Source organism: Pan troglodytes, chromosome 11 (genome assembly GCF_028858775.2).
Source record: "Pan troglodytes isolate AG18354 chromosome 11, NHGRI_mPanTro3-v2.0_pri, whole genome shotgun sequence".
In the NCBI taxonomy this organism is placed as follows: domain Eukaryota; kingdom Metazoa; phylum Chordata; class Mammalia; order Primates; family Hominidae; genus Pan; species Pan troglodytes.
In genome coordinates this window covers 26,088,752-26,116,036 of record NC_072409.2, presented here as the reverse complement: position 1 = coordinate 26,116,036, position 27,285 = coordinate 26,088,752, and the positions used below count along the sequence as shown (strand labels likewise).

Sequence of the window (27,285 nt, the reverse complement as noted above, 5' to 3'; positions counted from 1 at the left end):
TTACCACTAACTAAGTCACTATGTTGTATATTAGATTTCCAGAACTTACTGACCCTATCTAACAGTTTCAGTACCGTGTAATCTACATATCTCCATTCCTCCACCCCCACCATAACCCAGCCTCTGGCAGCCACCCTTCTATTTGCTGCTTCTATGTGTTCAACATTTTTAGATTCCACACATAAGTGAGATCATGCCTTTCTCTGGCTGGCTTATATCACTTAGCATAATGTCTTCCACGTTCATCCATGTTATCACAAATGACAGGATTTCCTTCTTCTTTAAGGCTTAATAGTATTTCATTGTATATGTCTATCTATCTGTCTATCTATGTATCTATATATGTATGTATCTATCTATACATATGTCACGTTTTCTTTATCCATTCATCCATTGATGGACACTGATATGGTTTGGCTCTGTGATCCCAGGCAAATCTCATCTTGTAGCTCCCATAATTCCCATGTGTTGTGGGAGGGACCCAGTGGGAGATAATTGAATCATGGGGGTGGGTCCTTCCCTTGCTGTTCTCATGAGAGTGAATAAGTCTCATGAGATCTGATGGTTTTAAAAATGGGAGTTTCCTTGCACACGCTCTTTCGCTTTGTCTGCTGCCATCCATGTAAGATGTCACTTGCTCCGTCTTGCCTTCCTTCATGACTGTGAGGCTTCCCCAGCCAGGTGGAACTGTAAGTCCATTAAACCCCTTTCTTTTGTAAACTGTCCAGTCTTGGGTATGTTTTTATCAGCAGCGTGAAAATGGACTAATACAGTAAATTAGTACCAGTGGAGTGGGGTGCTGCTGAAAAGATACCCAAAAATGTGGAAGTGACTTTGGAACCGGTAATAGACAGAGGTTGGAACAGTTTGGAGGGCTCAGAAGAAGACAGGAAAACGTGGAGAAGTTTGGAACTCCCTAGAGACTTGTTGAATAGTTTTGATCAAAATGCTGATAATGATATGGATAATGAAATCCAGGCTGAGGTGGTCTCAGATGGAGATGAGAAACTTGTTGAGAACTGGAGCAAAAGTGACTTGGGTGCTGTTACAGGCATTCCATTTTATAAGGGAAGCAGAGTTCTGAAAATTTGCAGCGTGACAATGCGATAGAAAAGAAAATCCCATTTTCTGAGGAGAAATTCAAGCCAGCTGCAGAAATTTGCATAAGTGGCTGGGCACAGTGGCCTGTAATCCCAGCACTTTGGGAGGCCAAGGTGGGTGGATCATGAGGTCAGGAGTTCGAAACCAGCCTGGCCAACATGGTGAAACCCAGTCTCTACTAAAAATATAAAAATTAGCTGGGTGTGGGGGTGCATGCCTGTAGTCCCAGCTACTCAGGAGGCTAAGGCACAATAATTGCTTGAACCCAGGAGGTGGAGATTGCAGTGAGCCAAGACACGCCATTGCACTCCAGCCTGGGCAATAGAGTAAGACTCTGTCTCAAAAAAAAAAAAAAATTGCATAAGTAATGAGGAGCTGAATGGTAATTCCCAAGAGAATGGGGGAAATGTTGCCAGGGCACGTCAGAGGTCTTCATGGCAGCCCCTCCCATCACAGACCTGGAGGCTTAGGAGGAAAAAATGGTTTCATGAACTGGGTCCAGTGTTCCCAAGCTGTGTGCAGCCTAGGGACTTGGCACCCTGCTTTCCAGCCACTCCAGCCATGTCTGAAAGGGGCCAATATAGAGCTTGGGTCATGGCTTCAGAGGGTTCAAACCCCAATCCTCGGAAGCTTCCACGTGGTGGTGAGCCTGCAAGTTCACAGAAGATTTGGGGTTTCTGAACCTCCACCTAGATTTCCAAAGATGTGTAGAAATGCCTGGATGCCCAGGCAGAAGTTTGCTGCAGGGGTGGGCCCTCATGGAGAACCGCTGCTAGGATAGTGCGGAAGGGAAAGGTAGAATCAGAGCCTCCACACAGAGTCCTTAGTGGGGCACCACCTAGTGGAGCTGTGAGAAGAGGGCTACCGTCTTCCAGGCCCCAGAATGATAGATCCACTGACAGCTTTCACCATTCACCTGGAAAAGCTGCAGACACTCAATCCTAGACTGTGAAAGCAGCCAGGAGGGGGGCTATACCCTGTAAAGCCACAGGGGTGGAGCTGCCCAAGACTGTGGGAACTCACTTCTTGCATCAGCAAGGCCTGGATGTGAGACATGGAGTCAAAGGTGATCATTTTGGAGCTTTAAGATTTGACTGCCCTGCTTTCTTTGTGGTTACCATAAGCCTAACATAAAATATCTTATCACAGTCTATTTTAAGTTGACACTAGCTTAACTTTCATCACAAGAACTTTGCATTTTAACTTTTCTTCCCACATTTTATGTTATTGATATTACAATTTATATGTTGTCTATCCATGACCAAATTATTATAGCTATATTTTAATACATAAAAAACCATTAGACTACAGTTAAAAGTGATTTATGTACCCCCATTACTATATTAGAGTATTCTGAATTTGACTATTTTTACCCTTACAGTGAATGTTATACTTGCATATGTTTTCATTTTGTTAGCTATTATTCTTTTGTTTCAACACAAAGAACTCCCTTTAGCATTTCTTGTAAGGCAGATGTAGTGGTGATGAACTCCCACAGGTTTTTTTGTTTGTGTTTTGGGTTTTTTTGTTTTGTTTTGTTTTGTTTTTTGGCTAGGTTCTTATCTCCTTTATTTCTGAAGGACAGCATTACTGACCTTCAGAACAGTATAGTATTGTTAGTTGGCAGGTATAGTATTCTTAGTCAGGTATAGTATTGTTAGTTGGCAAGTTTTTTCATCTTTCAACATTTTGAATATATTCCCATGGTTTCCTGGCCTGCAAGGTTTCTACTGAGAAATGCACCGATAATCTTATGATGGTTCCCTTGTATGTAATGAGTTCCTTTTCTCTTGCTGCTTTTAAAATTCTTTCTATCTTTGACTTTTGATGATTTGATTATAATGGGCCTCAGTGAAGATCTCTTTATATTTAATCTATTTGGGATTCTTTGGGTTTCATGGATTTGGATGTTCATTTCCCTTCCCAATTTTGGGAGTTTTCTGTCATTATTTCTTTAAATAAGTTTTCTGCCCCCTTCTCTTTCACTGTTCCTTCTGGAACTCCCATAATGTATATATTAGTTTGTTTGATGATATCCCATGATTCCTGTAGGCTTTCTTCAGTTTTTTTTTCTTTTTGTTCTTTTCATTGTTGTTGTTGAGATGAAGTCTCACTCTGTCACCCAGGCTGGAGTGCAGTGGCACAATCTTGGTTCACTGCAAACTCTGCCTCCTGGATTCAAGCAATCCTCCCGCCTCAGCCTCTCTAGTAGCTGGGACTACAGGCATGCACCACCATGCCTGGCTAATTTTTGTATTTGTATTTTTTATTTTTTGAGACAGAGCATCATTCTGTTGCCCAGGCTGGAGTACAATGGTGCAACCTCGGCTCACTGCAACCTTTGTCTCCCAGGTTTAAGCGATTCTTGTGCCTCGGCCTCCTGAGTAGCTGGGATTACAGGTGTGCACCACCACACCCAGCTAATTTTTGTATTTTTAGTAGAGACAGGGTTTCGCCATGTTGGCCAGGTTGGTCTCGAACTCCTGACCTCAAGTTATCCACCCACCTTGGCCTCCCAAAGTGCTGGGATTACAGGTGTGAGCCACTGTGCCCAGCCCAGGTACCTTATCTTCAGGGAGCACACTGCGAAAGGAATTCTTTATCAAATCTTGGCTTTTTTTTTTTAAGGTGATAAATGATTCCCTCACAATATTACAATATATCTCCCTTGAGAAAAGTTGGATTGGTTATTTTCATTCCCATACACATGGGCCTTCCCATTATAATTTCATAAGGGGACAATTGATGTTTTCCCAAAGGGATGGATTGGAGTGTATGCAGCACTAGTGGGAGTGCTTTGGGCTAGGGGAGGTGAAATGCCTCTGTGAACTTAGCCAATTTGCATAAGTAGCGAGGAGCCAAATGTCAATTATCAAGACAACGGGGGAAAATGTCTCCAGGGCATGTCAGAGGTCTTCACGGCAGCCCCTCCCATCACAAGCTGGGAGACCTAGGAGAAAGAAATGGTTTCATGGACCAGGGCCAGGGCCTTGCTGCTTGGTGCCCTGTGCCCCAGCCATGGCTAAAAGGGGCCAATGTACAGCTCAGGCCATTGCTTCAGAGGGTCCAATCCCCAAGCCTTGATGGCTTACACGAGGTCTTGTGCCTGCAGATGCAAAGAAGTCAGGAATTAAGGATTGGGAACCTCCATCTAGATTTCACAGGATGTATAGAAACACCTGGATGTCCAAGCAGAGGTGTGCTGCAGGGGCAGAGCCCTCATGGAGAACCTCTGCTAGGGCAGTGTGGAAGGGAAATTTGGGGTGGAAACCCCTACACAGAGTCCCCACTGGGACACTGCTTAGTGGAGCTGTGAGAAGAGGGCCACCGTCCTCCAGGCCCTAGAATGACAGACCCACTGACAGCTTGCACCGTGTACCTGGAAAAGTCACAGACACTCAACATCAGCCTGTGAAAGCAGCTGGGAGGGAGTCTGTACCCTGCAAAGCCATGGAGGTGGAGCTGCCCAAGACCATGAGAACTCACCACTTGCATCACTGTGACCTGGATGTGAGACACGGAGTAGTCAAAGGAGATTATTTTGCAGCTTTAAGATTTGACTATCCCACTGGATTTTGGACTTGCATGGGGCCTTTAGCTCCTTGATTTTGGCCAATTTCTCCCATTTGGAATGGGTGTATTTACTGAATGCCTGTACTCACATTGTATCTAGGAAGTAACTAACTTGCTTTTGATTTTACAGGTTCATAGTTGGAAGAGGCTTGCCTTGTCTCAGATGAGACTTTGGACTATGAACTTTTGAATTAATGCTGAAATGAGTTAAGACTCTGGGGGACTGTTGGGAAGGCATGATTGTGTTTTGAAATGTGAGGACAGGAGATTTGGGAGAGGCCAGGGACAAAATGATATGGTTTGGCTGCGTCCCCACCCAAATCTCATCTCGAATTGTAGCTCCCATAATACCCACGTGTTATGGTATTATGGGAGGGACCCAGTGAAGGTAACTGAATCATAGGGGCCAGTTTTCCCATGCTTTTCTCATGAGAGTGAATAAATCTCATGAGATCTGATGATTTTATAAAAGGCAGTTCCCCTGCACACACTCTCTTGCCTGCCACCATGTAAGACATGATTTTGCTCCTCCTTTGCCTTCTGCCATGATTGAGAGGCCTCCCTAGCCATGTGGAACTGTGAGCTTATTAAACCTCTTTTTCTTTATAAATGATCCAGTCTCAGGTATTTCTTAATAGCAGTATGAAAATGGACTAATACAATGTTTCTGCAAGGGAACAAATGCTGGAAAATCCTTTTCCACCATCTTGCTGATGTCACTGCTCCCACTTTTGATTACTGTAACCTTATAGTAAGTTTTAAAATATGGAAGTGTGGGCCAGGTGCAATGGCTCATGCCTGTAATCCCAGCACTTTGGGAGGCTGAGGCAGGTGGATTACTTGACCTCAGGAGTTCAAGACCAGCCTGGACAACATGGCAAAACCCTATCTCCACCAGAAATACAAAAAAATAGTGGTGTGGTCATGCATGCCTGTGGTCCTAGCTACTCAGGAGGCTGAGATGGGAGGATCACTTGAGCCCAGGAGGTGGAGGTTGCAGTGAACCGAGATTGCGCTACTGCATTCCAGACTGGATGACAGAGTGAGACCCCGTTTCAATTAAAAAAAAAATCTGGAAGTATGAGTCCTCCAATTTTGTTGTTCTTTTTCAAATTGTCTTAGCTATTGGGGATCTCTCACAAGTCCACATTAATTTGAGGATTGGCTTTTCCATTTCTATGAATAAAGCTATTATAATTTTGATAGGGATTGTATTGAATTTGTAGATTGCTTTGAGGAGTATTGTAATTTGACAATTTTAAGTCTTTCAACCCATGAACTGGAATGCCTTGCCATTTATTTAGGTCTTCTTTAGTTTCTTTCAGCAACGTTTTGTAGTTTTTGTATAAATCTTGCATTTTTTGGCTAAATTTATTCCATGTATTTTATTCATTTTGATGTTCTTATAAATGAAATTTATTAATTTCCTTTTTGGATTATTTATTACTAGTGTATATAAATAAGGTTGCATTTTTAATATTCTGCCTCCTACAACCTTAGTAAATTCATTTATTAGCTCTAGTATTTTTTTTTTTTTTTTTGTGGATTCCTTAGGTTTTTCTAGATATAAGATCATGTCATCTGCAAGTAAAGATAGTTTTACTCCTTCATTTCCAGTCTGGGTGCTTTTTTTTTTTTTTCTTATCTAATTGTTCTGGCTATTGCCCCCAGTACAATGTTGAATATAAGTGCCCAAAGTAGACATCTTTGTCTTACATCTTTGTCTTACTCACCTGTTTTGGGTATAGCACCTGAAATAATCATTTCCTAAAGACTGCAGTTCTCCCCAACCTCTGTGGTTAATGCCCAACTACTTATTGTCCAGATTTCAACATGTTTCTTACTGCTAGACTCCTTGCTGCCTCATTCTACATCCTTGACCTACTACTTGCTGTCTTGTTTTCTCAATACTGGATTGCTCCTACTAATTGCACTTGGATTTTTCACGTGAACCCCTAATTCATCTGTTTCAACTCAACTATGAAACTGCTAGAAGAGGTTGGTGGACATTCCACATGAAAAGATATAAAATTATCACCTTGGAGAACGCAAAATAAACTTATTAGAGCACTCTCCTCCACACATTGCTCAAGAGCTTTGGTGTATTTCTCAATTCATAGATGGGTTCTGCTTCCAAAATCCAAGGAGAATGAGAACTGGAGAAGTTTTTAGTAGATTTTTTTTTTTTTTTTTTTTTTTTTACCAGATCCCACTGGTGCTCAAGGTAGTCATAAAAGTTACACCTTTATTTCTTAGTTCACAATTCATTCATTTTTGTTTTTTGAGACAGCATCTCACTCTGTCACCTAGGCTAGAGTGCAGTGGCATGATCATGGCCCACTGCAGCCTCAACCACCCAAGCATAAGGGATCCTCTTGCCTCAGCCTCCCAAGTAGCTGGGATCACAGGCATGCACCACCACATCTGGCTAATGGCTTTTTGTTTTATTTTTTGTAGAGATGGTGTCATGTTCTGTTGCTTGACCTGGTTTATTCTTCATTGCTTAGCTATTGTTCTCCAAAGCACAACTGTAAAAAGGGGGCTTGGTCTTGAAGAGTTTTCTGCATCAGCCATGTTCTGTTAAAAATTTTTCTTCCATAGATTTTTTTTTTTTCTTTTCAGAGACAAGGTCTTATTCTGTCACCAAGGCTGGAGTATAATGGTGCAATCATAACTCACTTCAGCCCCCTCAAGCTCCTGGGCTCAAGTGATCCTCCCTCCTCAGCCCTCCTGAGTAGCTGGAACTACAGGCACATGTCACCATGTCCAGCTAATTAAAAAAATTTTTTTTGTAGAGACAGGGTCTCACTATGTTGCCCAGGCTGGTTTTGAACTCCTGGCTTCAAGCAATTCTCCTGCCTTGGCCTCCTAAAGTGCTGGGATTACAGGCATGAGCAACTGCGCCTGGTTTTCCATAAATTTTTTTATTTAAAAAAACGAGGTGGAATTCACATATGAAATTAGCAATATTAAAGTGAAATTTTCATTGACATTTAGTATAATTACTACGTTGTGTGACTACTACCTCTATCTAGTCCCAAAACATTTTCATCACCCCAAAAGGAAACTCCATACCAATTAAGCAGTTACTCTCTATTGCCCCCTTCCCTTGGCCTCTGGCAGCCACCAATCTGCTTTCTATCTCTACAGATTTACCTATTATGGACATTATTTATAGAAATGGAATCATAAAATAGGTGACCTTTTGTGTCTGCCTTCTTTCACTTAGCACAACGTTTTTGAGGTTCATTCATATTTTAGCATGTATCAGTACTTCATTCCTTTTTATAGCTGAATCATATTCTATTGAATGCATATACCATATTGTGTTTATCCATTCATTAGTTGATAGACATTTGTTTCCACCTTTTGGCTATTATGAATAATGCTGCCGTGAACATATATGTACTTCCTTGAATTCATAGGCTTTCTTTTTTTTTTTTTTTTTTTGAGATGAAGTTTCACTCTTGTTGCCCAGGCTGGAATGCAATGGCGCGATCTCAGCTCACTGCAGCCTCTCCCAGGTTCAAGCAATTCTCCTGCCTCAGCCTTCCAAGTAGCTGGGACTACAGGTGCCCGCCACCATGCCTGGCTAATTTTTTTTTGTATTTTTAGTAGAGACAGGGTTTCACCGTGTTAGCCAGGATGGTCTCGATCTCCTGACCTTGTGATCTGCCCATCTCAGCCTCCCAAAGTGCTGGGATTACAGGCATGAGCCACCAGGCCCAGCCTACATGAGTTTATTAAGTATTAACTCACATGATCACAAGGTCCCACAATAAGCCATGTACAAGCTGAGGAACAAGGAGAGCCAGTCTGAGCCCCAAAACCGAAAAACTTGGAGTCTGATGTTCAATGGCAGGATGCATCCAGCTTGGGAGAAAGATGTAGGCTAGGAGGCTAGGCCATTCTAACCTTTTCACATTTTTTCTGCCTGCTTTGTATTCACTGGCAGCTGATTAGATGGTGCCCACCCAGATTAAGGGTGGGCCCGCCTTCCCTAGCCCACTGACTCAAATTTTAATCTCCTTTGGCAACACTGTCACAGACACACCGAGGATCAATACTTTGCATCCTTCAATCCAATCAAGTGGACACTCAGTATTAACCATCACAAGTCCACCCCTTGTCAACTTGAACCCATACACATCTCCTGAGAACATACGTAATCTTCAAATAAAGACAATAAGATCAGAATTCCGCCTAACATAATACAACTATCCTTCCCCAATCCAAATGCTGTTACATAAAGTTAACAAGACTTAAATGCTGACATGAAGTCAATAAATTTTATGTCACATGATAAAGGAAAAAGGAAATAAAATGAAGATATTTTCTTAGTACAAGTGTATACCTACACAAACATGTTTTTAACAAAAGAAGGAAATACTCATGACAATTACAGTCCTTGTTTCTGCAACTGGTCACGTGGTCATAGCTGGTATTGATGACTATCTTCTTCTGCTACCCATTCTGTATTCCCTTTGCCTTCATCAAGCAGCTCAGCAGGTCGTGGTTTTTTTTTCCTGGTGGGGTGACCCAAACTTTCATTTCTGAAGGGTCTGGGCCATTTATAGTCCTGCTTGGATTGGGCTGCTGTAGTTTCCCATCAACCTTAACCACAGGGTATGGTAATACTGAGATGCCCTAATGGATCTCCTGCGAATACTGTGGAGTAGTAGACTGATTTCATCTTGATAATCCGGGTCAATCACACCAGCCAACACTAACTCCCTTCTTAGCCCATTGACTTAAAGGTAGGAGGAGCACAAAATGTCCAGGTGGCAATCTTAACTTCCCATTTAATGGAATCATTGTTGTGTCTCCTGGTGGCAGCATTCCTCCCTCTGGAACTAAGACCTCTAGGCCATCAGAACGTAATGTCACAGGAACAGGAAGCAAATATTTGCTAGCGGATCATTAGGCGTTATGGTAAGTAGTGCCACTTCCACTTCTACCCCTTGATTCCTGGACCCATGAATCCTGGCTATGGGAGAAACAGTACCATATATTGAACACTGATTCAGAGCATACACAACCTTCTGGAGAACTTTGCCCCAGCCCTGCAAAGTATTGTCACCTAGTTGGTGTTGTAATTGTGACATCAAAAGGCCATTCCACTGTTCTATCAATCCAGCCGCTTCAAGATGATGGGGAACATGGTAAGACCAGTGAATTCCATGAGCATGAGCCCACTGCCACACTTCTTTAGCCATAAAGTAAGTATCTTGTTCAGAGGCAATGCTGTGTGGAATACCACAACAGTGGATAAGTCATTCTGTGAGTCCATGGATGGTAGTCTTGGCAGAAGCATTGTGTACAAGATAGGCAAACCCATATCCAGAGTAAGTGTCTATTCCAGTGAGGACAAACCTTTGCCTTTTCCATGATGGAAGAGGTTCAATATAATCAACCTGCCACTAGGTAGCTGGCTTATCACCGTGAGGAATTGTGCCATATCGAGGGCTCAGTGTTGGTCTCTGCTGCTGGCAAATTGGGCACTCAGCAGTGGCTGTAGCCAGGTCAGCCTTGGTGAGTGGAAGTCCCTGTTGCCCATGAATAACCTCCATCCCTGCCACCATGGCCACTTTGTTCACGGGTCCACTGGATGATGACAGGGGTGGTTGGGGAAAGAGGCTGAGTGGTGTCCACAAAACGAGTCATCCTATCCACTTGATTATTAAAATCCTCCTCTGCTAAGGTCACCCATTGGTTAGCACTTCACAGTTTTTGACCATTCAGAGAGGTCCATCTACATACCTCTTCCCCAAATTTTATTGTCACCAATTTTCCAATCATGCTTCTTCCAAGTCCCTGACCATCCAGCCAAATCACTGGCTACGGCCCATGAATCAGTATATAATCACACGTCTGGCCATTTCTCCTTCCATGCAAAGCGCACATCCAGGTGCACTGCTCGAAGTTCTGCCCACTGGGAAGATTTCCCTTTATTGCTGGCCTGCAGGGATGTCCTAGAAAGGGGCTGTAGTGCTGCAGCTGTCCACTTTCAGATGATGCCTGCGTATCATGCAAAACCATCTGTGAACCAGGCCCTAGTCTTCTCTTGCTCTGTCAACTGATCATGTCAACTGATCATGATCATAGGGAACTCCCCATGAGGCCATTGGTGCAGGCTAGGGCAAAGAATGCAGGGTGGCACGAGCGGAGACCATGAGCATTTGAGCCACTTCCTCATGTAACTTATTCCTCAGGTGCCTTCAGGAACTGCTAGAGCCCGATCATGCATATAACACTTCCATTTGATGATGGAATGCTGCTGTGCACGACCCACTTTATGGCTAGATGGGTCAGAAAGCATCCAGTTCATGATAGGCAGTTCAGGTCACATGGTGACTTAATGACCCATAGTCAAACGTTCAGTTTCCACCAAAGCCCAGTAACAGGCTAAGAGCTGTCTCTCAAAAGGAGAGTAGTTATCTGCAGAAGATGGCAGGGTCTTGTTCCAAAATCCTAGAGGCCTCCACTGTGATTCATTTATGGTGGCCTGGCAAAGGCTCCAAATAGCATCCCTATCTGCCACTGACCCCTCAAGCACTATTGGATCTGCTGGGTCATATGGCCCAAGTGGCAGAGCAGCTTGCACAGCAGCCTGGACCTGTTGCAGAGCCTTCTCCTGTTCTGGACCCTACTTCTGGTACCAAAATCCGTATTAGTCAGGGTTCTCTAGAGGATATATATACACACACATATATATATACACACACATATATATACACACATATATATACATATATACACATATATACATATATACACACATATATACATATATACACATATATATACATATATATATCCTATTACTTCCATATATGTGTGTGTGTGTGTGTGTGTGTGTGTGTAGGGGAGTTTATTGTTTGTTTTTTTTTTTTTTTTTTGAGACAGAGTCTCGCTCTGTCACCAGGCTGGAGTGCGGTGGCGTGGTCTCGGCTCACTGCAACCTCCGTCTCCCAGGTTCAAGTGATTCTCCTGCCTTAGCCTCCCGAGTAGCTGGGACTACAGGTGTGTGCTACCACGCCCAGCTAATTTTTGTATTTTTAGTAGAGATGGCGTTTCACCACGTTGGCCAGGATGGTCTCCATCTCTTGACCTTGTGATCCGCCCGCCTCGGCCTCCCACAATGCTGGGATTACAGGCGTGAGCCACCGCGCCCAGCCTATTAAGTATTAACTCACATGATCACAAGGTCCCATAATAGGCCATCTGCAAGCTGAGGTGCAAGGAGAGCCAGTCCAAGTCCCAAAACTGAACCTGAAGTCTGATGTTGGAGGGCAAGAAGGGGATAAATGCACAGGAGAAGGATGTAGGCTGGGAGGCTAGGCCAGTCTCATCTTTTCAAGTTTTTCTGCCTGTCTTATATTCACTGGCAGCTGATTAGATGGTACCCACTCAGATTAAGGGTGGGTCTGCCCTTCCCAGCCCACTGACTCAAATGTTAATGTCCTTTGGCAATACCCTCACAGATACACCCAAGACCAATACTTTGCATCCTTCAATACCATCAAGTTGACACTCAGTATTAACCATCACAAGCCCTATGAAATAAAAAGTTTTATGATCCCTTTCTTCCCAGAATTATGAATGCCAATTTACTTGCTCTACATTTACACAACTTCCATGACCTGGGGTAGGTAGGTATGCAATGTTTTGTTACTTCCCCATTGTCCATATCCACTTGTGTCCCTGGCCATGGCCAACGAATTTACAGGTTGAAACATTTCCCAGCACCTTGGAAGGCTGTGTGGTGGGAGGATTGCTTGAGGTGAGGAGTTCAAGACCAACCTGGGCAACACAGTGAGACCCCTGTGTCTATAAAAAGTAAAATTAGCCAGGTGTGGTGGCACATGCCCGTGGTCCTGGCTACTTGGGTGGCTAAGCCCAGGAGGTTGAGGCTACAGTGAGCCATGATCATGCTGCTACACTCCAGCCTGGGTGACAGAGCAAGATCTTATCTCAAAAAAACAAAACAAAACGAAACACATTGTACTAGACTGTCTTAGTATTTGAAGCTTGAACAGATACACAGAAAAGACAGGGAAGCCACCTACAATGCATTCTAGAAAGATCATGCTGCTGAGGATCATGGAAGCACCTTGGTTCCCATTGTCAAGCTTAGTTGTTCAGCTCTTCCTTAAGTTATATAAACTATCCCGGAATTCTTCTAAATTCTCCAACCCCTTTAATTTGGTTTAAATTAGCCAAATTAGGTTAATGTTGCATATAACCAAAACCTAAGGGAGATAAATTGGTTGGGAGAATGTATTGTAACCAGTAGTCTGTCAAGAAACTTGCATTTTTAGGTAGCTTTATCAAGCTGAGAAGGGGTGAAATGAGTGAGACTTACCTGACTTTCAAGACATCTATTTTTCAAACCATTTGTTTTCACTTCTTTACTGTGTTATCACCATCCTCCCAGGACTTTACACCAGAAATCTGAAGGTCACCACTGATACCATCTTCCCCCTTTGCTCCACATCTAATCATTAGTTACATCTGCCAGGTTCCATATCTTGAGTATGTCTTTTCATTTCCACTATTACTGCCTTAGTTCAGGTTACTACTTTTCTTACACATTACATTACTATGGGCTTTTAAATGGCTTCTGTGCCTTTATCTACTCACAAACTATTCTTCATGCTGCAGTCAGAAGTGTTCTTTCTAAGCCAAAATTATTCACCTTCCAAAATGAAGATCTAATTATGTTCACAAGTCCTCTCCTTCTTCACCCATTCCTCACCTGTAGCATTAATCTAACACTAGGTTAATCAAGGTAATGGGGTAGAAGGTCATGGGTAACTCCAAATCACACTTTAAATGAACTCTAGTCAAAGTACTGAATACAATGGATTTAAACTTGCTTAGTAAAACTACTTCTAATAATTTAGGAATAAATTTGCCTTCTGTGAAAGCCATCGCAAAGTATAAAAATAGTATAAGTACAGGTATTTAGGCTCACAAAATATCGTTATGACTGAAAAATTGGCAAAGGTTTTTTGTTTGTTTTGCCTCTTCGTTGAGCTCTCTTTCCGTAACAAATGGAAATAGAAGCACACAAATTCAAGAAAGGAGGCTCTAACAGACTGAAGATATTGTGGCTTTCAAAAAGGAGAGAACATTTTAGATGATATGAAGGAAATGTCACCCCATTACTAAGAATTCACTCTATTCGACAGATATATACACGCTTCAGCAAGTGCTCCTAAGGATGAGAGGAGAGTAAGTTATTTTCATCTAACAGTCTCTATCAACACTCTTCTTAAAACACCTAATGCTTAACAACAGTCTAAAGAACACACTGGAGACTCATACCTCCCATAGGCAGAGACCTTGTCCTTTTTGAGCTGCTGTATCTCAGGTAATCAGCAATCACTTAGTGGATGATAATAATTTGCAAATTCCTCTGGAGCCTCTAAAGACCATATCATGAATCATCAATTCAAATGCCTACAGGAGTCGGGCAGGTGATATGCAGGAGGAAATAGAGTCATTTAGGGCCCATAACAAAGGGGAGAGAGGCCGGGCGCGGAGGCTCACGCCTGTAATCCCAGCACTTTGGGAGGCCGAGGCGGGCCAATCATTTGAGGTCAAGAGCTCGAGACCAGCCAGCCCAACATGGCGAAACCCCGTCTCTACTAAAAACACAAAAAAATTAGCCAGGCGTGGTGATGCATGCCTGTAGTCCCAGCTACTCCGGAGGCTGAGGGAGGAGAATCACTTGAACCCGGGAGGCGGAGGTTACAATGAGCCGAGATCCGCGCCACTGCACTTCAGCGTGGGCGACAGCGAGACTCCGTCTCAAAAAACAAAACAAAAACAAAGGAGAGAGTACATAAGCCATCTCCAGGGTAGTTTCTTTAACTAGTCTTCATATAATAATCTCCTCAAGGTCCTGTTCTATCCCTACAAAATACAAAACAGTTCCTCGTGTCTTCCTCCAAATATACTACAGTCTTTAGCTCATCAGAGTAGCTGAGTTAGTCCAAGGCATAATCCCAAAAGCGAAACTGAATGTCAGAATTGATCTCATTTCAACACTCATTCCAGAAGTAAAAACTTCTGCAAGTTCAGCTTTTGACTATGAATTCTTCAGCGCGACTTTTGCAGAGAGCTCTGTTCCAAGAAGCTGGCGCCTTAACACAAGCTATCTACCGATGCACAAGGGGAGGCTGGCTTGGGTCCAGATTCGGCGGGAGAGTGGAAACGCGACGCTGGCCGACTTCAGCCACAAAGGCAATTTCTGCCCAGGGCTAGCGTTCCTAAGAGGGGGCCGAGAGAGCGCCAGGCTCGGGCGTAGGGGCAAGAAGACCCAGAGCTAAAGCACCTCTCGGAGGGCCCAAGCTCAGGGCTCAGTCACCCTCCCAGCTCAGAGCCGGCGCTGGAACACAGCGGCGCGAGGAGAAACCCCTAGAGACCGGGAAAAGGTGGACGTAGCGGCTGACGTTGCCCAGATGCTAGGCGCCGACGGGAGCCTGATTGTCACCGTACAACCAGTGAGGGGGCGGGGCGGAGCTGTGCCTCAAAGCGCCTGCGCGGAGAGCCTGCAATCAGGGACCAGGCTTGGGAGGCGACGAAGAGGAACGCTGGGCGCGGGAGGCCCACTGCATACGCAGGCGCACTCGGCGATCCCGGCTTTTCCGCGCGCAGTTCCCGCACAGGCCTCGGGGGGGCAGGGGCGGGGCAGGGGCGGGGATAAATGCGGAGGGACGGTCCAGCTTTAGCTCTCTGCTCGCCGCCGCCGCTGTCGCCGCCACCTCCTCTGATCTACGAAAGTCATGTTACCCAACACCGGGTAAGGGGGTAGGGGCGGCGCGGGGAGAGACCCTGTCGGGCGAAGGGCGCGTCTCGGTGGGGCCGCCGCGGATCGCCCGGGCTGGCCGGCCCGGCTGTGGGAGGTCAAGGATACTGCCTGGGCACGCTCTGAGCTCTGGTCCGCGCTGGGCACTGTGCACCGAGAATCTGCGGTAACGTGTGAAAAGGAACACAAACTTTTGTATTACAGGATGGCAGCAGTGTAGAAACCTTTTCCACGGGTAAAGGGCCGAGGGGGAGTCACCACGCCGCCCCCAGTGCCGGTCCTCCCTGAGTTTAGCAGGAGTGCGTGCCTGGCCGAATGCGTGTGAGTTCTAGGTGAAAGGTCGCAGGAGCAGCTCCAGAGTTTAAAGAGTTTTCACTTGTTCCTGACGCTCAATTCTAGAGTAATAATGGAGTGTTTAAAAAATGATTTCCAAATTAGAAACTAAACCGATCTTTAAACATGGGTATCTTTGGGGGATTTTTTTTTCACCTTAAAAAATTGTGTTAAAACACGTACAAAATCTGCCATCTTAACCGTTTTTTAAGTGTACACTTCAGTAGTGTTAAGTAGATTCATATCGTTGTGCGGTCAATCTCCAGAACTTTTTTCATCTGCAAGCTGAAACTCTATCCATGAAACAACTCTTCCCCACCTCCGCTCGTACATTGGCAACCACCATTCTACTTTCTGGTTTATGTAAGGTCTGGGTATCTTGAGTTGAGTGAGGTGTTGTCAGATTTTGTAATTTGCCTGAAACATGCAGGCATATAGCCAAAGACTTAAAACAGTTCAAAGAGTATAGGGTAAAAAGTGAGTCTCCCCATCCCTAAAATCTAGTTCCCCAGTTACTTACGTTTCTATTTCATGCGTGTATGAACATATTTTGTATACATCCGGATACACACACACACACACACACACACACACACACACACACACACCCTTTCTTAAAAATAGCAGCAAACTCTATTCTTGGTCTTGCTACTTTTAGTTGGTATGTCTTGGGACATTCTTTCTTTGTTTTTTTTAAAGACAGGGTCTCCCATGTTGCCCAGACTGGCCTGTAGCCTCGAACTCCCAGGCTGATGTTCCTCCCTTCTTAGCCTCTGGAGTATTTAGGATTACAGGCATGCACCGCTGTGCCCAGAGACATACATTTTTAGTACATGCAGATCTTCCGCCTTCTTTTTTTTTTCTTTTGAGATGGAGTCTCGCTCTGTCTTCCAGTCTGGAGTGCAGTGGCATGATCTCGGCTCACGGCAGCCTCCGCCTCCCGCAGTTCTCCTGCCTCAGCCTCCCGAGTAGCTGGGACTTCAGGCGCGTGCCACCAAGCCCTGCTGATTTTTTTGTATTTTTAGTACAGACGGGGTTTCACCATGTTAGCCAGGATGGTCTCGATCTCATGACCTCGTGATCCGTCTGCCTCGGCCTCCCAAAGTGCTGGGATTACAGGCGTAAGCCACTGCGCCTGGCCCCTCCTCCTTTTTAATGGTTGCATAATATTCCGTAACAGCTTGAGTATCCATTATCCAAAATGCTTGGTTCCAGACGTGTTCGGATTTCAGGTTTTCAGATTTGGTTTGCTCAACCTGTATATGAATATACCTTTGTTTATTTAACCTGTTCCCTATTGTTGGATACTAGACTGTTTCCAGTTTTTTGGATACTCTTTTTGCTTCCATAATTATACTTGTATTTATCTATTTGCACATATATAAGTGTATATGTAGGATAAACTCCTGGAAGTGAAATTACTGGATCAAAGAGTAAATGTGGCTGGGCGCAGTGGCTCACGCCTGTAGTCCCAGCACTTTGGGAGGCCGAGGCGGGCGGATCACTGGAGGTCAAGAGTTCGAGACCAGCCTGGCCAACATGGTGAAACTCCGTCTCCACTAAAACTACAAAATTACAAAAATTACAAATACAAAAATTAGCTGGACCTGGTGGCGGGCACCTGTAATCCCAGCTACTCAGGAGGCTGAGGCAGGAGAACCGCTTGAACCTGGAGGCGGAGGTCGCAGTGAGCCGAGATCATGCCACTGCCCTGCCCTCCACCCTGCGTGAGAGAGTGAGAGTCTGTCTCAAAAAGAAAAAAGAGTAAATGCACTTTATATTTTGATAGATATTGCCAGATGACCCTCCAGAAGGGTTGCACACCCAAAAGGATAAATGAGATCCTCTAATCCCACTTGTTGGCTAACTGCAAAATAGTTAATGATGAAAATCTAATTAGAGAAAAAAGTGTCACCTCATTATTGTTAAAATTTGCGTTTATTTTATCACAAGTGTGGATTTGGATCTCTTTGTGTATTTAAACCAGGGACAGTTTGATCCCCAGAGGACATTTGGTAATATCTCAAGACATTTTTGATAGTCACAATTGAATGGGGATGCTAATGGCATCTCGTGAGTAGAGTACAGGGATGCTGGTGCACATCCTACAATTCACAAGCATTCCGTACAACAAAGAATTATGTAGTCCAAAAGGTCAGTAGTGCAGAGGTTGAGAAACCCTGGTTTGAAGCCATCTATGTATCTTTATATTTGTCTGGCTTAACAAATGAGGTTTTTCATTAATCTCTGAGGGCTCTGTGTATTTTAAAAATTTGTCTTTTATCACATTACAAATATTTTCCACAGTTTTTCATGTTGCATCTGGACTTTGATTATACTGTTTATTTAACATGGAGAAACATGTTTTTGTGAAGCCAGAGTTATCAGTCTCTCAAGGCTTTTGCATTTTTGAGTTAAACCAAGATCTTTTTTTTTTTTTTTTGAGATGGAGTCTTGCTCTGTAAGCCTTTGAGTTAAACCGAGATCTTTCTTTCTTTCTTTGAGATGGAATCTTGCTCTGTTGCCCAGGCTTGAGTGCAGTGGTGCGATCTCGTTTCACTGCAACCTCTGCCTCCCAGGTTTAAGTGATTCTCCTGCCTTAGCCTCACAAGTAGCTGGGATTACAGGCGCACACCACCATGCCTGGCTAATTTTTGTAATTTTAGTAGAGATGGGGTTTCACCATGTTGGCCAGGCTGGTCTCAAACTCCTGACCTCAAGTAATCCTCCTGACTCGGCATCCCAACATGCTGGGATTACAGGTGTGAGCCACCGTGCCTGGGCAGATCTTTTTAAATTAGTTTTCTGCTAATATTTTTATGGTCTTATATTTTTGTATTTTTCAAATATATTTGTATTGTCTATATTTTTTATAGTCAGATTTTTTATCCCCCTGAGATTTCTTTCAGGAAGTGAGTTAGGAAGCCCACTTGATTTTTCTTCAGATGGCTGCTCATTTGTCCTAGCAGCATTGACCTAAGAGTTAATCTTTTCTCTTCTGCTCGAAATTCTACCTCTGTCGTATATTAAATTCTTGCACATATAGCGCTCTGTTTCTGGACTTTCTGCTCTGCTACTTTAGTTTCTATTCATGTACCAGTACCAGACTGTTTACTTAATTAATTAATTGAGACAGGGCCTCGCTCTGTCACCCAGGCTGGGGTGCATTGGCACCATCATAGGTCACTGCAGCCTTGATCTCCTGGGGTTAAGCAGTCCTCCCAGCTCATTTTCCCAATTAGGTGGGACTGTAGACATGCGCCATAATGCCTGGCTATTTTTTAAAAATTTTTTTGTAGAGGAGTCTCACTTTGTTGCCCAGGCTGGTCTCAAACTCCTGGGCTCAAGTGATCCTCCTGCCTCAGCCCCCGAAGTGCTAGGATTACAGATGTGAGCCACTCTACCCAGCCCAAACTATTTTAATTGCTCTAGTTTTACAAAATGTTTTAATATGTGGGAAAGCTAGTTCCCACCACATTTGGATTATTTTTCAGAATTTTCCTGGTTATACTTGGGTATTTACTTTTCCAAATGAAGTTTAGAATAATTTGTATAGTTTTTTGGAAACAGTTGTTCTTCCTTTTACTAAAAATTTCAGTACTTTTACCTGATTTTGGGGTACCAGAGAATTTTAGTAAATTAAACTGTAAGTTAGCTCTTCATCAGCAAGTTTTAGCCATCTATCAATAATACTAAGAAATTTGGAGCCTTCTTTGAAGTGCTCTTGCCTTCTATATTCTGGTACTAATGCTTTGGAGCTGGAGGACTTCCTTACTGGCACAGATCAGGGTTATGTTTGCTTTTTTTTCTGCCAATGCCAGAGACTCTGAGTGAGGAAGAAAATGCCCTTTCTCCTACTGGGAATCAATCAAGCTATACTCAAAGCAAAGAGATATGGCTTTTTTTTACAGCAATAGTTGGGACATTTTCTTGTAAATACTTACATTAAAAATCACTTTAGCCTGTGGTCCCAGCTACTTGGGAGGCTGAGGTGAATCACTTGAGCCCAGGAGGTTGAGGCTGCCATGAGCTGTTGAGGCTGTTGTGGTAAACTGAGGACCAGAGAGACCGATATTGGGAAGACAGGAGGATGTTTATTTAAGGTACGCACCGGCTCAGTGGATTCACATCCAAAAAGATGAGCCTTGAACAAAAACAGAGTTTAGCTTATATAGGCCAGTATACAAGATCAAAACAAAGGCAGTAAATTTTACAGTGACAAATCACGTAATCCATAGCATAACTGCTGACCTGGCACTAACCTGTGGCCTTGCATAACTAGTGGCCTAGCAGCTGCATCGAAAGAAAAACAGGAACTTTGCAAATCTTACTAAATACAAGCATTGGCAAACATAGTCATAACTAATAGTACAAGAGAGACAGTAAAGGAAATTGTTTTTCTTCTTTTAACCTTGCTCAGGAGTGTCTGGAGTTCATTTCTGCAGGCTAGGTCACCACGACCTGTCTACAGCCTTGCTTGCAGTAGTGAAAAACTTGTACAAGACTGTCAAAAGAAAAACACAACAACAACAACAACAACAACAACAACAACAGAACCACTTTAATATTTTATGTATACTACCTTTTGTATGAAAAAAGGAAGGGATAATTTTTCACTTACATAGAGTGTTTTATATATATATATGTTTGCTTATGTTTGAAAAAAGTACAAAAATGATAGGCCAGAAATTAATGAAGCTGGTCACCTATAGGTAAGAGATCAGACTTCTTTTTTAAAAGTTTTTAAGTTTTATTTATTTATTTATTTTTTTGAGATGGAGTCTTGCTCTGTCGCCCAGGATGGAGTGCAGTGGCGCGATCTAGGCTCATTGCAACCTCTGCCTCTTGGGTTCAAGCGATTCTCCTGCCTCAGCGTCCAGAGTAGCTGGAATTACAGGCATGCACCACCACACCTGGCTAATTTTTTTTTTTTTTGATGGAATCTTGCACTGTCGCCCAGGCTGGAGTGCAGTGGCGCGATCTCAGCTCCACCTCCAGGGTTCAAGCAATTCTCCTGCTTCAGTCTCCCGAGTAGCTGAGATTACAGGCATCTGCCACCACACCTGGCCGATTTTTTTTTTTTTTTGTATTTTTAGTAGAGATGGAGTTTCACCATGTTGGTCAGGCTGGTCTCAAACTCCTGACCTTGTGATCCGCCCGCCTCAGCCTCCCAAAGTGCTCGGATTACAGGCGTAAGCCACTGTGCCTGGCCAATTTTTGTAGTTTTTAGTAGAGACGGGGTTTCACCATGTTGGCCAGGCTGGTCTTGAGCTGACCTCAGGTGATCTGCCCACCTCGGCCTCCCAAAGAGCTGGGATTACAGGTGTGAGGCACCGTGCCCGGCCAATTTTTTTAATTTAATTTTTTTTTTTTAAATAGTAACATGGTCTTGTTATGTTGCCTAGGCTGGTCTCAAACTTGGGCCCAAGCAATCCACCCACCTCAGCCTCCCAAAGTGTTGTGATTACAGGCATGAACCACCATGCCTAGGCCTCAACTAATTAAAAAAATATTTTTTTGGTAAAGGTGGGGTCTCACTATGTTGCCCAGGCTGGTTTGTAATAATATATTTTAATTCTCTTTTTTAACCCCACAAGTATTATTTTATTATTATTGTACTCTTTCTAAACAAGATTTCTGTACTTATTTACCAATATCTTTGATTTTCCTATTTTCTTGAATTTCAGACCTTCCATCTGGAAACACATTTCTTCTGACTGAAGTGTAACCTTTAGTAAATAAGGTGTAAGACAGGAAGAAAAAGTATTTGGATTATAATGAAATAAATAATGCTGTCGTTATTTGCCGATGATATTATCCTGCACAGAAAACCAAAATAACGTATAACTGAATTATTATAATTAATAAAAGTTTAAGAAAATTGCTATATATAAAAGTCAACAAATAAAAATAATTTTGAGCTTGGCATGGTGGCTCATGCCTGTAATCCCAGCATTTTGAGAGGCCAAGGTGGGAGAATCGCTTGAGCCCAGGAGTTCAAGACCACCCTGGGCAGCACAGTAAGACTCTGTCTCTACCAAAAAAAAAAAAAAATTAGCCAAGCGTGGTGATGCACACCCGTGATCCTAGCTATTCAGGAGGCTTAGTGGGAGGATTAGTTGAGCTGGGAAGGTCAAGTCTCCAGTAATCTGTGATTGTGCCATTGCACACCAGCCTGGGCGACAAAGGGAGACTCTCTCAAAAAATAATAGTTAGATTTCTACACGAGCAAAAATCTGCAAGAAGTATATAGTACATGTCAATAAAAATGAGAAGTTCAAAATCCCAGATATGGACTCCACTACAGGACATATGATGTATATTCTTCAGCAAATAAATGGCATAAAGAGTGGAAGGGAAGCTGGCAGTGATTAAAAGAGAAACTCTTAAGGTATAACAGCCAGATGTAATGTGAGGTCCTTATTGGATCCTGATTTGATCAGGCCAACCATAAGAAAAACTGAGATAGTTATAAAAGTTTGAACATAGACAGATATTGAGTGATATTGAGAAATTATTGTTAATTTTCTTGGGTATAATAATGACATTGGTATTTTAAAAGTTTTTATCTGTTAGAAAAGTAAATACTGAAGTATTCATAGGTGAAAGTATGTAACCTCTGGGATTTGGTTTCTTTTCTTTTTTTTTTTTTGAAACAGGGTCTCACTCTGTGGTTCAGGCTGGAGTGCAGTGGTGTGAAATCAGCTCACTGCAACCTCCGTGTCATGGGCTCAGGTGATCCTCCAACCTCAGCTTCCTGAGTAGCTGGGACTATGGGTGCGTACCACATGCCTGGCTAATTTTTGTATTTTTTAGTAGAGATGGGTTTCTCTATGTTGCCCAGGCTGGTCTCAAACTCCAGGGCTAAAGCATTCTGCCCACCTCTGCCTCCCAAAGTGCTGAGATTATAGGCATGAGCCACCATGCCTACCCAGGATTTGTTTTCTGATGATTGCTTTCACAATTTAGTAGTTGAATAAACATGGAAGCTTATTATACTCTTTTCTGGTTTTTTAAATGTATTTGAAAATTCCATAATAAAAAGAGTCTTCGTTTTTGCACTGATTGTTTATTGGTTGCAAGGGAAGGAATAGTAACTGTGCAGTGGAGAAATATGGTAACACTATGGTTAGATGATAAAAATTGACATTATAAAGTGAGTACGGATGGACGTTGTATGCTGCCCTATGGGATATACTGAGGAAAATACAGTATCACATGTTCTGGTTGGAAATGCATAACCGGAATCTAATCATGAAGAAATATCAGTTGAATCCAAAATGAGCATTCAGCCAGGGGTGGTGGCTCATGCTTGTAATCCCAGCACTTTGCAAGACCAAGGCAGGGGAATCGCTTGAGCCCAAGCGTTCAAGACCAGGCTGGCCAACATGGTGAGACCCTGTCTCCACAAAAAATAAAAAAATTAGCCGGGCTTGATGATGTGTGCCTGTAGTCCCAGCTACTCAGGAGGCTGAGGTGGGAGATTTGCTTGAGTCCAGGAGGTCAAGGCTGCAGTGAGCTGTGATCGCGCCACTGTACTTCAGCCTGGGTGACAGGGCAAGACCCTGTCTCAGAAAAAAACAAACAAAAAGCCAGGCACAGTGGCTCATGCCTGTAACCCCAGCACTTTGGGAGGCCGAGGCGGGCAGATCACGAGGTCAGGAGTTCAAGACCAGCCTGACCAACATAGTGAAATCCCGTCTCTACTAAAAATAGAAAAATTAGCTGGGCGTTGTGGCGCGTGCCTGTAATCCCAGCTACTCGGGAGGCTGACGCAGGAGAATCACTTGAACGTGGGAGGCAGAGGTTGTAGTGAGCCGAGATCGCGCCACTGCACTCCAGCCTGGGAGACAGAGCTAGACTCCATCTCAAAAAAAAAAAAAAAAAAAAAAATACGCCAGGTGTGGTGGCTTACACCTGTAATCCTAGCACTTTGGGAGCCTAGGTGGGTGGATCACAAGGTCAGGAGTCCAAGACCATGGTGAAACCTTGTCACTGCTAAAAATACAAAAAAAAATTAGCCAGGTGTGGTGGTGCATGCCTGTAATCCCAGCTACTCAGGAGGCTGAGGCAGGAGAATTGCTTGAACCTGGGAGGTGGAGGTCTCAGTGAGCTGAGATAGTGCCACTGCACTCTAACCTGGGCGACAGAGTGTGACTCCATCTTGGAAAAAAAAAAGTAAGGATCATTATATTTTTTAAAAAAGGAGTGCAGACTGTATTTTTCAAAAGGTCAATATCATAAAAGACAGAAGAGGCTGCAAAAATGTTCTAGATTAACGGAGACTAAAGAGATATGTCAATTAAAAGCACTACCCTAAACCGGGTCCTGTAGTGGAAGGAAAAAATGCTCTAAAGGGCATTATTGAGTCAATTGACAAAATTAAAATACTGTGAAAGTAGATACATGAGAGACCAAGCTTTGATGTATTCAGATCACTTTTTTTTTTCTTTTTGAGACAGGGTCAGTCTCTGTTTCCCAGGCTAGAGTACAGTGGTGTAATCATGGCTCACTGCAGCCTCAACCTTTGGGATCAAACAGTCTTCCTGACTGAGCCTCCTGAGTAGCTGGGACTACAGGCGCACACTGCCACACATGGCTAATTTTTTAATTTTGTAGAGACAGGGTCTCACTATGTTGCCCTGGCTGGTTTCGACTTCTGGGCTCAAGTGATCCCCGTCTTGGTCTCCCAAACTGCTGGGATTATAGGCATGAGCCACTGCACCTGGCCTTAAATCACTCTTAAGTGGTTTGGAGAAAATAAGATATAGAGAAGGAGAAAGGGAGAAGGAGAGAAAATGAGCACAAATGCTAAATCATTGGGGTAAAATATTAACAATACATGAATCTGGGTGAAGGATATGTGAGTATTTTTTTTGTACTATTATTCTTGCATCTTTAAGTTTGAGTTATTTACAAATAAAAAGTTGGAAAAAGTTAAAAACAATGGAGTACCTAGGAATAAAGCCAACAAAAGATGTATAATACCTTTCTGTAGGAAATTATATCATAATGAAATACATTAGAAAGACCTAAATAAATGGAATTATACCATGTTCATGGATTAGAACACTCACTGTCACAAATATGTCAATTCTTTCCACTTTGAATTATAGACTTAATATAATTTCTGTCAAAATCTCAACTGATTTCACTTGACCAGTTAGATAATGAGATTCTAAAATATATGTGGGCCGGGTGTGGTGGCTTATGCCTGTAATCCCAGCACTTTGGGAAGCCGAGGCCGGTGGATCACTTGAGGTCAGGTATTCCAGACCAGCCTAGCCAACATGGCAAAACCCTGTCTCTACTAAAAATACAAAAAATAGCCAGTCATGGTGGCGCATACCTGTAGTCCCAGCTACTCAGGAGGCTGAGGCAGGAGAATCACTTGAACCCAGGAGGCTGAGGTTGCAGTGAGCTGAGATCACGCCCCTACACTCCAGCCTCGGCAACAGAGTGAGACTCTGTCTCAAAATAAATAAATAAATAAATAAATAAATAAATAAATAAAGTAAAAAATAAAATATATGTGAAAAATTAAAGGTCCAAATATAGACAAGAAACTCTTGAAGAAGAATAAATCGGAATCATTTGCCTTATCAGTTATTAAGACTGATAAAGCTGTTTTAATTAAGGCAGTGTGGTCATGTAGGTTAGTGGAACAGAATAGAGAGTCCAAAAGCAGATAATATATCTATTTATGGACATTCAGTTTATGACAGAGCTGATATTGAAGAGCTGTGGGAAAGATGGGCATTTCAGACTTGGACAGTTGGTTATCTATGTAGGGAAAAAATGTATTAGTCCCTTACTTCAGTTCATACACAAAAATTAATTCCAGGTAAAGACCAAACTTATTAATTTATCTATTTAGAGACAGGGTCTTGCTCTGTCACCAAGATGGAGTACAGTGACATGATCATGGCTCACTGCAGCTTCGACCTCCTGGGCTCAAGCAATCCTCTCACCTCAGCCTCCTGAGTAGTTGGGACTACAGGTGCACACCACTACACTGGGCTAATTTTTTTATTTTTTGTAGAGACAGGGTCTCACTATGTTGCCCAGGCTAGTCTTGAACTCCTGGGCTCAATCGATCCTCCCATCATGGCCTCCCAAAGTACTGGGATTATAGGTCTGAGCTACCACACCTGGCCTCAAGACCAAACTTTAAAGGGTAAACCATAAAACTTTTGAAATACAAATTAATCCACTTACAGGAAAAAAAGAATTTCTTAAGATTCCCAAAGCCCTGGCCATAAAAGAAAAGAATTATAAATTCTTTAACGAATTTTCTAGGCTGGACGCAGTGACTCATGTCTGTAATCCCATCACTTTGGGAGGCCAAGGTGGGCAGATCACTTGAGGTCAGGAGTTCAAGACCAGCCTGGCCAACATGGTGAAACCCTGTCTCTACTAAAAATACAAAAAATTAGCCAGGCATGGTGGCACATGCCTGTAATCCCAACTATTTAGGAGGCTGAGGCAGGAGAATCACTTGAACCCAGGAGACAGAGGTTGCAGTGAGCCAAGATCACGCCACTACACTTCAGTCTGGGTGACAGAGTAAGACTCCATCTCAAAAATAATAATAATAATAATAATTTTCTATAATCCCAGTGCTTTGGGAGGCTGAGGCAGGAGAATTGCTTGAGGCCAGGAATTAAAGATGAGCCTGGGCAACATAGCAAGACCCTGTCCCCCCAAAAAAATAAAAAAATTAAATTAACCAGGCATGTTGGCATGCACCCGTAGTTCCAGGTTCTTGGGAGGCTGAGACAGGAGAATTGTGATCCCAGGAATAGGAGGTTATACTGAGTTGTGATTCAGCCACTGCACTTCAGCCTGGGTGATACAGAAGACCCAATCTCTAATGATAAAGAATTTCTGCTAATCAAAAGACACTATAAAAATAGTGAAAAAGCAAGCCACAAATGAAAAGATACTGAAATGTATGTAATTTATAGACTTGTATGAGTCAATAAGAAAAAAGTTAACCTTATTTATAGAAAAACGGGCAAAACCGGCCAGGCTTGGTGGCTCATGCCTGTAATCCCAGCACTTTGGGAGGTGGAGGCAGGTGGATCACCTGAGGTCAGGAGTTCAAGACCAGCCCAACCAAAATGGAGAAACCCTGTCTCTACTAAAAATACAAAATCAGCTGGGTGTAGTGGCACACGCCTGTAATCCCAGCTACTTGGGAGGCTGACGCACGAGAATCACTTGAACCCAGGAGGTGGAGGTTGCAGTGAGCTGCAGCCTGGGCGACAAGAGCAAAACTCTGTCTCAAAAAAAAAAAAAAAAAAAAAAAAGAAAAGAAAAATGGGCAAAACCAATTAATAGGAACTTTGCAAAAGAAGGTATTGGGGGAACCTGCCCCAAGTATTTCAACATAGGTTCTTTCTATTTTTCCTTAAGTGTCGGCCGGCTGAGAAATAGAGACAGCACAAAGAGAGGAATTT

At 43.1% G+C, this 27,285-nt stretch overlaps 2 protein-coding genes across 8 annotated transcripts in view; one reads left to right on the top strand and one right to left on the bottom strand.

The window, feature by feature from the left end:
• The window catches only part of PTBP3 (polypyrimidine tract binding protein 3), a 161,300-nt gene extending 146,176 nt beyond the window's left edge, over positions 1-15,124 (bottom strand). For 3 of the 6 annotated variants that reach the window (XM_063787246.1, XM_024345522.3, XM_063787248.1), the window contains exon 1: positions 14,005-14,760. The gene's annotated coding sequence lies outside the window, so the exon portion shown is untranslated. Of the gene's footprint in view, positions 1-14,004 lie in introns of all 6 variants that reach the window. The other 3 variants (XM_063787234.1, XM_063787231.1, XM_063787235.1) reach the window with 3 other exon arrangements.
• An 89-nt stretch (positions 15,125-15,213) lies between these two features.
• The window catches only part of HSDL2 (hydroxysteroid dehydrogenase like 2), a 96,927-nt gene continuing 84,855 nt past the window's right edge, over positions 15,214-27,285 (top strand). For both annotated transcript variants that reach the window (NM_001199077.3, XM_009457050.4), the window contains exon 1: positions 15,214-15,484. In NM_001199077.3, the coding sequence (NP_001186006.1) occupies positions 15,468-15,484 (17 nt within the window). In that variant the 5' untranslated portion in view covers positions 15,214-15,467. The remainder of the gene's footprint in view (positions 15,485-27,285) is intronic.